This window comes from Athene cunicularia, assembly GCF_003259725.1.
Source record: "Athene cunicularia isolate RWA chromosome 13 unlocalized genomic scaffold, athCun1 chr13_part1, whole genome shotgun sequence".
Classification (NCBI taxonomy): domain Eukaryota; kingdom Metazoa; phylum Chordata; class Aves; order Strigiformes; family Strigidae; genus Athene; species Athene cunicularia.
The window spans coordinates 17,257,458-17,271,475 of record NW_020799117.1 but is presented as its reverse complement, the minus strand read 5'-3'; the positions used below and the strand labels follow the sequence as shown (position 1 = coordinate 17,271,475).

Sequence of the window (14,018 nt, the reverse complement as noted above, 5' to 3'; positions counted from 1 at the left end):
TTCCATGTAAATGTTTGCAGAGTAGAACTAATCTGCATTAAAAAACCAATAATTAAAAGTCACATGGTGTGATTCGTACTAGATCAAGTCGGGAATAAAATACAAATTTGAAAACCAATTAGTATACATAAACGTAGCGACTTAACATGGTTATATCAGGATTTCACACTAATAAAAACTCTTATGGACTTCACTTTTGAAGGAAGTTTTAACTGATGTTGCGGAACTAATTCCACATTCTTTCACTGACTTTTGGTTTTCACCTGTTGACACTAATTCACCCTTACTGTGATATTTGGACATATCGTTTAATCTTCATTTTTATGTATCTAAAAATGGTGCAAAGGTGATACTTTGGTAAATATATTTTTGTGGATGTTCACAGGGCCTATTTCTAGAAATACTTATATTATTGCACATGTCAAAAGATTGAAGTTGGAGAATTTCATGAAACCAAAGTATAAGAGCATGAATATAACTCTGTTGTTGGCTTTTGGGGGCTTTGGGTGTGGCTTTGTTGTTGTTTGTTTTGCGGGTTATTTTAAGTGGCTCTGTCTTACTCATAATCACCATAAAACTTCAAAGATGAGGTGTAGTATTTGAGCTTTGCTTTTTCTCTCCCCCCATTAGCTTTCTGTATTTGAAATCCCTTCTCTGCACCTGCATTATATTTTAACATTGTACACATACTTTTGATTTTCTGATGTTCTTATTGAAAATATTTAGTAAGTGAATACTTTATAATACATAATTTATCTACTTTTAGGGAAGCCTAGCTTTTTCTGAAGTTAAGAGATCTGTAATTACAGGTACAGACAACTATGCATCTGCCTCTTGTATAACTGCTGCTCACTTGAGCTTATTATTTTACAGACAAAACTGTATCGATATAGACAAAGTTGCATTGAATCAGCAGATTATGACTTTCAAAAAATATCATTATGGAGAAAATTCATAATATATCAGCAGGATTATTTTGTGATGTTGCTGTTTAAAAATATGAAAACAACTGTTCAAAATAATGTTAAATATGAGAAAATGGTATACATTTAATTTCCTGAAAATCGCTCAAGATACAAAGTGCTGACCAAAGCTACTCATAAGAAAGGGGAACACGGAAAGATTGCTCAATAGCATTTACAACACCTAGTGAAAATTATGAATGCTGAATTTGTATTGTCAGTCTTTTCTATAGTGACATATTTAGAACAGTTTATGTGGGTAATCTCTTCATTATTTTTTCACTCGTGCACATATGTTCTACAGAGTGTAAAACACTACTCATTGTCTTAAGTCCCAGATCTTTTACTCTGATACTCTGCAGTGGGAGTGGGAAAGGGATGTCTCGCAGTATGCTTTCTCTCTACATTTTAGAGAAAAGATTAAATGACTGCAGTCAAAACGTAATAGGCATCTACTGTGTACCACGACCACGATATGCAATAGCCTATCTTGCTGAGCAGAAGATCTGCTGCAGTCACTACATCGTTAAGTGGTTAGATTCTTGGTAAGCAGATAATTCCACAACATGAGTAACAACAAGCAGCATGCAGAGTTAGTGCAGAATAAGCATCTTGTAGTATTTGGTGCTAGAAAGAAGCAAGTGATTGAAAAGTAGGGTTACATCAGGCACAATGAGACTCAAACACCTACAGATGGAAGAGGCCCTCTCTGCTAAGCTTATAACTGGCAGCAAAGCATTAAATGACTCAGTCAGACATATCAGCCACAGCTGGAAGTGTAACTCCCCATGGAAGTAAATTTACAACCCACAGTGAAACAACTGCCTCTTCTCTTCTTCTGCCTTATTCCATTATCCTAGGACTAACCTTTTGTCATTTGCCCTATTACAAGTACTGACTTTTGTAGGGACTGGGAATGACAACTAGGTAACAGTTACCTGGATTTAAGGGGAAGGAGATACAAATCTGAGGATAGTGAGACACTATATACCAAATACCCCAGCAAGTAAACCAATAAATAAATAAATAAAATGTCCCTTGCCTCTGAAAGGGACTTTATATTAACAGGGAAATTGAATTTCAGCAAGGACATTTTTAGTCTCATAGCAAAAATAAACTGTTCAAGGACACATCTTATTACTATACATGATGAAAGCAGTGACTAAACAGTACAAACTATTTGAACTTTATAGTACTTCCTTTACTCTCTTATGTACATGTGTATAAAATAATATTTTCATTAGAGATTTATACTTGTTGCTTAAAATAATTTTTTTGTATTAATGTTATGAAGTTCTGCAATATGCCATAACTCTATGTGTAAATGCATTCTGTGCCCCTGAAAATTCAAGCCCTTAAGAAAAATTGCATTCCTGTCAAGTACGCTTAGGCCAGTCAAAAGTTGCCAGAGGAAAATAAGATCAAAGAAAGGAGTTACTTGTATACAACAGATCAGTCTTCTAAATTCTGTCTTATTTGTGCAAAATAAACTGCAGCACCATCATCCAACCTTAGTTACATAAATGATTCTTAACTCCCAATGCATCTTTGAAAAATAGGAGGAAACCTAAACTACTTATATTTTTTTTTTCTCTTAGGAATAAATAAATGCCCCTTTTCATTCTCTGCAGGACAAATAACAAGCCAGGCAATGTTTACAGCAAACTGTTAGAGCATAGTTGGATAGAATAAATTTGAGTTTTCCGCTACATTTCCTATGAGAGCAGATTACATATTAATAATCAAAGAATTAAAGTCAATGAGGATTTTTTTCCTATTTTCATAATTAGAATGGTATTCTCAATTTAAAAATTGTTACAAATTGAACACCACATTACAGCACCAGCTTGAGTAAGCGTACTCTTAACAAGTGAATCTGCGTACCTTGTGTATAGTCAGATTCATTAATGTCTGAATAGACACAATATCCACTGATAGCAATACATATATCACAGTATCAAATCTTTCCAAAAACATGAAAATATGACAAGCTCTCATTTCCACCAACAGATAGATGGAAGGCTGAGAAGCAGTTTTAGTATTTTAACTAATTTGGGGCCTATCTCCCTTCCAATTTAAGATACTCCATGAATCTATTAAATCTAGTGAGTTGGTAGTAGTCATACAGTTTGTAGCATCTCTCCCATAAATATTTAAGTTTCTTTCCTGGAAAAATCACATTTCCCTACTTCCTGTCCACTGTGTTCAGTTTCCCTTCTCCCCCAAACTCTATGATAAATACCATTCTTGATAAGACGCTTAAATTGTGACTACCAGCTGTTCAGGTTTTCTCTTCAGAAAATGGAAAAGAAAAGCAGTCCAACAGCCACTTGAACTCGTTATATGTGCTTGTTACTTAAAGATTGAGACTACAACTTTAAAAATGTCATTTCTTCATAATGCACAAAGCAATATTTTGTGGAGTTTCACAGGACAACACTGTAAGCAGCTACTTCTTTTGAAAAGATTTTTTCTGTTGGGATTCAAGAGGACTTTCTGCGAGAGAATGGCCATGTGAGCAATCCTGCGTGAGAACAAGACTGATAAGAGCCTCAGCTGAGCAAGAATGCGATAAGGATGTGACCCTGAATGAGGGGGGAGAAACGACGAGACAAACAACCCCCGGAAGGGGTTGGGACGGAAGAGGAAGTTCCCCAAGGCAGGTACCTGGCAAGGCTGGTGTGGCACTTTTTATCCGATCATAAGAAGGTTTGAAGCGTGGGCTAAGGTAACTGTCCAGTGTTGAGGACTTGTACTGCACGTTACTTACGTGTGCGGGAGAACATTATAAAAGGGCTTTCTTAGTTGTAATAAACAGGCATTGCTTGATCACACTGGTCGTGTGCGTGCTCAGCTCTCCCACATTTTTCTAGTCAAAGGTAGAGTTGTTCAGAAACATGCATATGTATACTGTGGAAAAAACATGACTTCTGAAAAACACATAACAGAGCCATTCACAGATGATAATAAAAAAAACCCCCAGGTCTGGAATCCCTACTGTCCTTTTCTTAAAAAGAAATCCCTATAGTACCTTGCTAGTTGATGAATAGGAACTTATTCTGCCTCATTTTGCTGGCTGGCCAGGACCTAATGATACCAAAAGAATCTATAAATCCTGGCACTCTGAGAAATGGTGAGGTACTTGGGGATGCAGGTGGCACTGTGAAACCATAATGAGATTTTGCTGAATTAATAATGCTGCTCCAACATGTGAGCTACATGACAACCAAGTCTTGAGAGTGTTACAAAGCAGTTCATCAGCAAATAAGCAGCTATTTTTAGTATGTATAATGAAAGAAAATTGGCAACATTTCCAGCTCTTTTGCCAAATACCTGCAGCACTAAACCTTTCAAGTTAGACATAAAAAGGGCTGGGGAACACTTGACTCCAACAGATGTCTGAAAACACTCAGATATACAGGTAATAAAAACGTATTTTAGAAAAAGCCTAACTACTGGTGTTAGAAAAACACCCTACAGTGTTATCTCATATGCATTTTTCAGCAAACAGGATCTGACCTTGAAATGGACTGGTGAAAAACTGCGTTTCCTTTTATTTTTAAATACCTAAATATAATGTCAACAAGGTTCAAATAAGAACTCAGATGGACCCACAAACTATGAAAGTGCTTACTAAGCCACTTTAGACTGGACATCAACCAAAACTGATTCCAGGTACTAATTATGAAAAGATCAAGTACTTTCAAACTCTTTCTAAGCAATTACCATTTCAAAGCCCAGAGGAACAGAAGGGAGATGTGAATATGTTTCCTTTAGTTGCTAACCCCCCTAATAATTTCTTTTATTCAGTAAACCTGATTCCCTATGTGCTTCATGTTGACAATAAGGTATGGGAATTTCCTGGGAGGAATTATGTGCCTCTAAATTAAGATTATGAACAGCTGAGAGATAAGCAGACTATATGGTATTACCTAAACCAAGCAAAGCATTTCCCCACAAATGCCATATACCTAGGAATTACTGCTTTTATTAAGCTAATAGCCAATAGTCTGAGTACTGTAAGTGGAATAAAGTGCACATACAAGCAGTAGCAACTAGTAAGAAGTGTGCAGTAAGCAACCTTCCTCAGAACAAAAGTTAATTAAATCTACCATGGAGGATCACAAAAATAACTCAGTTATTACATCCTCATGACCTCGATGAGGATTTTATTATTTCCCTAAGTGTCCTGCCCCACCTAGCATGCCACAAAAAAGTGTTCTTCACATCTTGCTGTTAAGAAAAGGGAAGGAAAAAAAAAAAAAGAGAAAAAGTAGTAGTTCACCTCCCTTTTTGATTCTCAGTTGCTAATAGAATACTCCCAGTCCAGTGGGACTTTTATACGCAGCCTCTGCCTCCTTCTAGTGGGCTTTGGGAATTAGAACATGCTTTAAGAGCAAACACATCATTTATAATAGTGATTTAAAGTAATTTGAGTTTCCAACCTGATAGAGGCAAACCTTGACCAAGTAAGTTTAGTTTGTTAAGCTTCTACTCCCATTCTTTCAACTTGCCTACCACAGTTTCTCCCTTCCTTTGAACCTTATAAGAAGTCATTCTCTCATTCCTTTCCCCTTATCTATGCCAGACATCTAACATTTAGTAGAAATATCCTTGGTATCATAAATGAACTCATCTTATTTATGTATGAGTAATTAGTGTCCTGCTCATTAGGAACACCTTTTACCCACAAACAGGACCGAACTTGCAGTACTAGTTACGCTCTTCCCTTTCCTCTGCCTCTAAGTACATGTACTGTGATTTTACATTTCTGTACTGCAGTACATCCTACAGCAAAATTCCTCAAATGCCCACATTCCTTGCTAGGTACAAAATAGAAGAGATCATCTGGGAGAGACTATCAGGCTTTGTTGAATACCCCTAGAGAAGAAGTGCCAACTACCTTCTGCCATTGGCTAGGTTATAAAATAGAAATGCCTTACAGCCTTAACTAATATTTTAGCACGTTCAGAAAGCAGAAACTTTTAAGGTAAAATACCTCCTTTAGGGCATAAAGAGGCCTGCATGCAGCCTCCTGCTCAGAACAGGTGAATTAAGAATGCAAAACCTTAGCTGTGCTAACACTTTTTTTTTTTTTTTTTTGGGGGGGGGTGTGTGTGTATTTATATTTTATTTTGTTCTCTTGTTATTATAAGAGAAACCAGCCTGATCCCTTGTGACTTTTTCTCTTTTACTTCTCTGGTTTGGAGTAAAGCATGTTAATAAGACAGATCTAGAAATTTAAATTAGTCTCCAACTTATTTCACAGAACGCCCACCCCCTCAAAAAAAACCCCAAACTAACAAAACAATCCAAACCAAATTTCTATAAAGACTGATAACAAAAATCCCCCCTCTCCCAGTTCTTGATAAAAAAATTAAGACATGAAAGTAAGATCAATAACTCATTTCCTTATGTAATCTTGGGAACAACAACAAAATCAAAGAGTATAAACAGTGCCAAGTCAATTTAGGTAAGCAATGTGTTTACAGAAGCACTGTTAAATAGCTTCTAAACTTTTTTTTTTTTTTTTTTTTTTAATGCTTACATTTTTCTTTAAATATTTTTATTTGACTTCTCCAATGCAGGATAAGGTTTAGAGCAACAAAGCCTGCCTGGACCAAGCTGACCCACAAAGTTCAGAGTCATTAGGAGGCATTATCAACAAATGTACAGTTCTACAATTTCTACTGTCAGTAACCGAGGCAATATAGATACTCCCAGGTGAACCCCCAAGCCCTGAAGGTCTGTTCTCTGAACAAGAATTTACACTTCCCCTGACCCCACAGAGTAAGAAAAATCCTATACTCGTGAATAATGCAAATGTTAACAGCATTTTCCAGATAAGAGAAACAGTTGTACATGTGAAACGTTTGATATGCTTACATACAATAAGAAACAGTTAGGTTACTTTTGTACTAAGCTGTTACTTTTTAAGATCAATCCTTGCTACATTAAAAATAATTGCACATTGCAGCAGTAGCAACATAAGAATGTGCAGTGATTTAGATTTTACCTTTACAGGCCAATGACTGACTCAGAGAAACAAGTGGGACGAAACTATAATCATTTACAAAATCTTACCTGGAATGAACACATCCACTAGCATGTATGTATCTGCTCACCTCAGATGAGGGGTTACTGATCTCTCTGCATGAACATCAGTGTATGTAAGTGACAGAAAGTGATGTTTAGGCACCTGAGGCCTCACTGCCATCATCACTATCCACTAGAACCATAAATCTCACTTTGAATCATGAAACACAAAAAAGAAAACCTTTTCATTTAACATCATTCCATTCAAATCCTAGATGCAAATGTATCCAATATCAAAATTTGTTATCATAATGCTGTAAATTTTCTTAGCAAATCTTTTCCTCAAGTTCAAACACTCCCAGGAGATTATCAACTGTATTAAGTATCACTGTTCTCTCATTTTCAATATTATAAAACTGGAAGAGCAAAATTACATAACTGTGACATTTCAAATAAACAGCATCTGTGGACATCTAAATTGGAACCTATGCATTTTTGACTTAATTCTTGAAACTAGTGTCTCTGTGACTTCTAGAAAACTCAGTGTTACTGCCATTTCTACAAAACTAAAATAAGGATAGTACAGATGATCAAAATCAACCTCACCAAGAGAAGCCCTGCTCAAAGAAAAAAGAAAAAAGAAAAAAAAAAAAAAGCATATTCACTTCATAATCCAATCCAGCATATAAACTCTAAGTATTTATTTGAGAACAAGAAGAAAGAATTAAGTCAGCCCTGAAGGTAAATTCAAATAAATAAAGAAACTAAATGAACTTTTTTTTTCCCAAAGCCAAGATCCCTTTCAGTGACATTTTTAGCTACCATTTCCACCAAGTATGGAGAGGAGGAAATTGAGAGAAAAAAAAATCCACAAGGTAAGTTGATCACATGCTCATTGTTACTTTTTTGTTCAGTTTCTTCTGTATATTCAGATCCTTGTAAAACCAGTAAGTGTTCAAATTTTGAGGAAACTCTTCATCCCCTATGAGGTCCAGAAATAAATAAGTTGAACCAAGTAAATTTGTTAGCCATGTGATTTACTTTGCATTCTCAGTTCAGCTCTCCCTTCCTTTGCTTGGTTATAGACTGGAGACACAAAATGAAAAAAGTCATACCTCAGAATGGCTAAGAACAATTATTAGGAAATAAATCCTCACATAGCCCATCCTGTCCCCTATATACTAGTCTTTCCTTCTTGCCAAAAACATTCATTTCTAACTGATGCCCATAATAAACATCAAAACTCACACTTCAAGGGAAGAACATTTTCTTCAAACAAGCAGTATTCCAAATATACTTTAAAGGAATCCATCTGTGATATGTTGGCCCAATCCAGCCATCTAAAACAATTATCAGTGCTGGAGGTGCACAAAGATCACTTCTCTCTTCTTTCCAATTCAGTATCACATTATATGGAAATGATAAATTGAAAAGAACTCACACGGCTCTATGAGACGTGAAATTTCACTTATGCTACTGTAATCCTAACACCAAGACAACAGTGGTCCTGTGGTTTAAAGGAGCTCAAGCAATACTTCGTTTATCATTTATGGTGACACCAAAACAGACAGATTATTGCTGTGGATAAAAGCTGTATGATCTGCTCAGTTCATGACCACAAGATATTTTCTTCAGTCAATTTTGCAATCTAAGTAACTCAAAGATTTCTTATTAATAGCAAGGTCTCATAGAGCAAACAATAGGCAGCATGATAAATTTGATTATATGGACTTTCACTTAAATGACATCTTGATCTACAGAGGCAATATACTTGATTTCAAATTAATCAATCATGATGAAACTCCAAACGATCTACTGTAGAGCAATACATTTCCTCAATGATGTGAGCTACCGTAAGCACCGTGGATCCAACCTCCTCCTCCAAATACTGTGTTGTGTTCAAAGATTTGTTCTTTACCATCAAACCTTTTAGGAATCCAAGCAACCATACTGGTTCAGAAAGAAAATCGTGTTTGACAACTTTTGCATCACGATGATCTTGCTGACGTATCAGTGAGGACATTCAAACCCTGTGCAGAAATTGTACATTCAAGATTCAACAGGGCTTTTACAGTTTGGTTTCTGTTAATTGTCAACATGGAGACCAACTATGTACTTCTGTTTAATGTTAAAGACATTTTTTTTTTTTCTTTCCATTGTAAGTAGACTTAAAGCACAGGCAATTAACTATTTAATGTATTGTCAGTAGATTATTTCACATTATGACCTTACCTTCTTGGCATTTACCAAATTGGAATGATACAATCATCTCAGACTGCATGGCAAAACTTTTTGTAAGACATGGAACAAGTTCACTTTTCACAAGCACGTGGAACATGAGCACTGATCCTCCAGCCCTTTTTACCTGTTCTGCACCATGCTCATTGCCATCCAGTCAGAAGGGTAAACATTCTTTCCAATGAGATCTTTGAACATTATGAATGTTTCCATCAAGAAGTCCTAGAACAAGAAAATACTGTATGTCTGTGTCTGTATAACACAAAATTTAAGTGTTCCTGCTATAAGTAAAGAACTAAGAGGCCTCCACTTTGCTCCCAGTGAAGCCAATGGAAAAATTCCTGGTGATATCAGTAAGCCCAAGACAGAAACTGAAGTCCTGTAAAACAGCACACTGATTCCAGGCGAAAGCTAAAAGTCATTACACTGGGCTCTTATGAAAAGAAAGTTATAGTACTTTGCAGTAAAACTGTTGAATGTTTTAAGTAATTAGCAAAACAGTCTCACTATGCATAAAGAATTAATACATTTTAAAAATATAGGATTTTCTATTTAGTTGAAATTTAGTGTTCTAAATTAAAAATTAAAAGCATTGACAGAAAGTTTTTAAACAAAACAAACACTACTTCTTTTCTTGGAAGTATTTAGAGATCACTGTATAATGAACTTAAATAAAATTAACATAATAATTTCAGGACTATTTCACGTATAACATATATATGCAGTTTTACCCTTGAACTTCTGAGTGAGTCACCTAGAAGTTTGTGAGTCTAGCTAGCTGTCATCATCTATCACCAAAACCTCATAAGCAGCTCTCTGCGAAGTTTGTACTCTTGTCATATTACTTACAGAGGATCAAGTGAACAATAGCTCTCAACAGCATTATTTTGTAAACAAATCTTTGTCATCTTCACTGACATATACTTACGGTATGGAAAAAAAATAAGACGACAACAAATCAATGCATTTAAAAACATCAAAGCCCAGTCAATATATTGATGTCTTTTTTTTTTTTTTTTTTTTTTTTTTTTTTTTTTTTTTTCCTCTGCAGAACTGTTTAAATAGTTTAAGGATTACTAATACTTCTAGAACCAAGTACCCAATCTGCTTGGAAGATGAAATTATGTTAAAATACTGTTAGATTTTCAAGTAAATGTGATGCACTGCAAAAGCTATTCAAGATTTGATCTGTTAGCATTCCAGTTCTGGCCCCACTCCGATTTTAAGAAAGAAAGGAAAATGGACACATCTTACCATCTGAAAATATTACCTTCATAGACAAACTGTAGATGGTGTAATCAAAACCTTTGTCAAAACCCAGAATTATTTCAGAGTTATGTCAGGAGTATAAAAGGATAAACATAGGAGAACTGAAACCTTCTATAATATAGTGACCACTGATACAAACTAGAATATACCCCAAACATCATTAAATTATGCCCAAAACAACTGGCATAAAATGATGCATTTCAAGAATAAGGCATTTACTGCATTTAGCATACAACATTATCTAGACTCAATAGTGAGAATAAAAAATGGAAATAGATCATCATGTGCAAAGTGGGGAGGGATTTAATTAGCTGGTTTTGTTGTTTTGTGGGTTTTTTCTCCTCAGAACAGTATAACACAAAGATCCTATTACTTATTCTTGATTATTACATTACCACCTTGGTGTCAGGGTCAACAGCAGTGACATTTATGTCTTCCCACATTTCGATTACAGTACTGTCCAAGGTTACCATTCAAAGCGGATGGCAACACAATGACATAGAAGCAGAAAACATACAGAAATGGACTTAATTCTAGGAAATATCAGACAAGATAATCCAAAACAATACTACCGACTTTTCACAGGAAATATTTCTAATTACTTAGCACCTCCATGACTATTTTGTACTCACCACCAGTTCTGAACTTGTCTGAAAAGTTTCAATGTAAACTGAATAATGCTGGTTGTTCATCTGGTTTAAGATCGCTGTCATGCACGCCACAAAATGACTCTGAAAGAAAAACAGACGAAAATCAACACATGCAGATTACTTAAAATACTGGATTGTATTCTTTCTAAAGTTGAACTACTCTAAATGTCCGATAAGTACTTTTATGTATGTAAAAAATAAAAAAAAACTTCAAGCTTTTGCAAGCCCAGATGAAAGAAACATACTAAGAACTTGAAAAAGATTATTCAAAAGCTACCGTGACAACGGGTAAGCTCTGGTGAGAAAGTTGCATCATTTATGAAACACTGCATGGAAACACACACTGTGATATAAAAACTTTATATATAAAGTACAACTCAATATTACCTTAAGATTCCAAATAGGCATGTGATGCTGCCTAGGATTCTTCCATTAGCAATTCATAGGAAGAAAATATATTAGCATCACAATTTTATAATAATTCTACAAACACAGGCTGCTCACAGGAAGAAATATGGCAAGAAATGGTATTTTTTACATTTTTGCAAGCCTTTAAGTAGCTATTACAGAACTCTGTAAAACTTCTATAGAATGCTATTACTTTCATCTCTCAAAAGTGCTTCCAAACTTCCTCAAAATGAAATACTTTTATTATTCTCAATTCCTAAAGGAGAAAATGCCAAAAGATATAAAAATATATATAATCCTACTATTTCACAGTAATTTACTGAAAGTCACAAAGACATTTCTCTCTCAAGCAATAATAGCGAGCTTAATGATTTGCAGCTTTCCTTTAAGACAGTGAAGGGTCCTCCTTATTGATTGATGACTTTTAATTTGATGAAGTTCTAATAATTGTATTTAATGTGAGCCTGTTTTAAATGCTTTGATTTTATTAAAATAAGAGACTATAAAGTAGATGAGCATGCAAAGTAATTTTCTAGATTTACTCAGACCTTTTCATCATACTGGTTTAGAATTGATATAAGGGACTCACTAGCCCCTCCGACCAGAATTTAATTTCCACGTAGTACTCATTAGATTCGATATTTAACTCTGATTCACTTTATACTTCTGTCACATCAGAAAGGCAACAAAGGCACACATTACCGAAGTATCAGCTGCAGTTTGTCGTACCCAACCATTTTGTCTACCTCTCAGAGAAGGGAAGCTTTCTTTAACTTCAGGTTATGGCCACTAGAGGTCTTTTACTTTCATATGTTAGCCGCTGTTCAGTTTGTACTGCCTTTTTTTTTTTTTTATTTATTTATTCCTACGTGAGCAGACCCCGAACACTTCTTGCACATAAACAGTGAAAATTACAATATAAAGGACCTATTATACCTTCTTTTGGAGTAACATTAGTGCTAGTGAAAGGCTTCCCTACTTTTTAAAGCTAAGAAGACACATTTTCTGCAGGTAAACCAAAAGCTTTCAGGTAAGTAATCGTGTGTTCTCGGGTACTGATGCTCTTCTAAAAAGAAATGCTGGTTTTCCTGCTGTAGTAGTTTACTGTTACAGTTACGATCAAACACATCTTTCCTGTGATGTTAAATGCATAGCTGAAAGTAATAATTAACAGCAAAGTATTCAGTAATGAAATGGGTTTTTATTCTGATGTCTTGATTTTGAAAAAGGATTACTGACAGAAGTTAGAGAATTGTACATGAAAAACAGCCTGTATTTTTAGTAGTTTAACATTCACCACAGAATGCCTTTCTGTACTCACGTTAAATAATCACATCTTGAAATAAACAGCATTTCTTCACAAGCATCGAATAGATTTAATATGTTGCTTAAAGGCATAAAGACTTTAAGAAGGTTATTTCTTTTGTTCCAACCAACTTCTAAAATGTGTGTAGCTATATCTGTGATTATGGTACAGCATGAATGCCTATTCTTAGTAACTGTGTAAGGTGATTTTAAATTTAACAGATGATATGCCTTGATTACGAAAAAGAGCCATTAGTAAAGATTACATATTGCTGGCCAGTACCTCACACCAAACCTGTCAAAAATTCACATCAGCAGGACTGAATGATACATAAAAAAGAAGGTGACAGTAAAGCTGGTTTGCTACAAAAACTTCCATGTAACTGTAAAACAGGAAAATATGTGAATACTGTTGATCTTTAATAATTTTCTTGCCAGCAATCTCAACTATTAGAAATGAACTGCTAGCTTCTTTATAGGTTAAAAGCTTGCCCCTCCCTCCTAATCCCCAAATGCCAGCAATAAAGATTTGCTTCTCAGATGCAGCCTCAGATGTTTGTAGTCCTGCACTCAGCATTACTATTCTCACTGGTAGAACTGAAGTGTAATATAGGACCATAAAGAGCTGTGATCAAATCTGCAAATATCTGTGTGTTCACTTAAGTTCTCCTATATTGTTTCAGTATCTCTTACTAGAATGTGCAAAGAGCATGACTTGCTTGAAAATACAGTAAGTTCTGTACAAGAACGATCTCTTACACTTTGAATGCAGACTGCATGCTCACTATATATTATAGAAGAAATTCAGAATCAAGCACCACCTACGAACACAATACTTTAATGCATATGATTTTAAAAATTACTTCATTAATTCAAGCATTATATGTAGAGATTGAATAGTATAAAAAGATTGTGGTAGAGAAGGTGAAGTTCTTCAGACAGAATCCTAACAAATAATTTCAGTTGTGTTTAGGCGTGTTAGGATTTATTCTGTGAATACAGCAGAAAAGATTAATTAGAACTGGGTCAAATATATTAAAAAATGTATCTAATAAGCACTTGACTAATGAGAAAATACTAACAGAAAAATTAATAGAAATAACTCTGAATACACTGCACTATGATGAAGAGATCTAATAAAATATACGTT

General features: G+C 35.0%; 2 protein-coding genes across 4 annotated transcripts in view; one reads left to right on the top strand and one right to left on the bottom strand.

The window, feature by feature from the left end:
• The window catches only part of DOCK2 (dedicator of cytokinesis 2), a 210,318-nt gene that overhangs the window by 73,977 nt on the left and 122,323 nt on the right, over positions 1-14,018 (bottom strand). The window contains exons 28-29 of the mRNA XM_026858304.1: positions 11,138-11,236; positions 9,364-9,458 (exon numbers count right to left, since the gene is read on the bottom strand). Of these exons, the coding sequence (XP_026714105.1) occupies positions 9,364-9,458; positions 11,138-11,236 (194 nt within the window). The remainder of the gene's footprint in view (positions 1-9,363; positions 9,459-11,137; positions 11,237-14,018) is intronic.
• INSYN2B (inhibitory synaptic factor family member 2B) overlaps positions 12,449-14,018 on the top strand; it is a 36,936-nt gene continuing 35,366 nt past the window's right edge. For all 3 annotated transcript variants that reach the window (XM_026858301.1, XM_026858302.1, XM_026858303.1), the window contains exon 1: positions 12,449-12,593. The gene's annotated coding sequence lies outside the window, so the exon portion shown is untranslated. The remainder of the gene's footprint in view (positions 12,594-14,018) is intronic.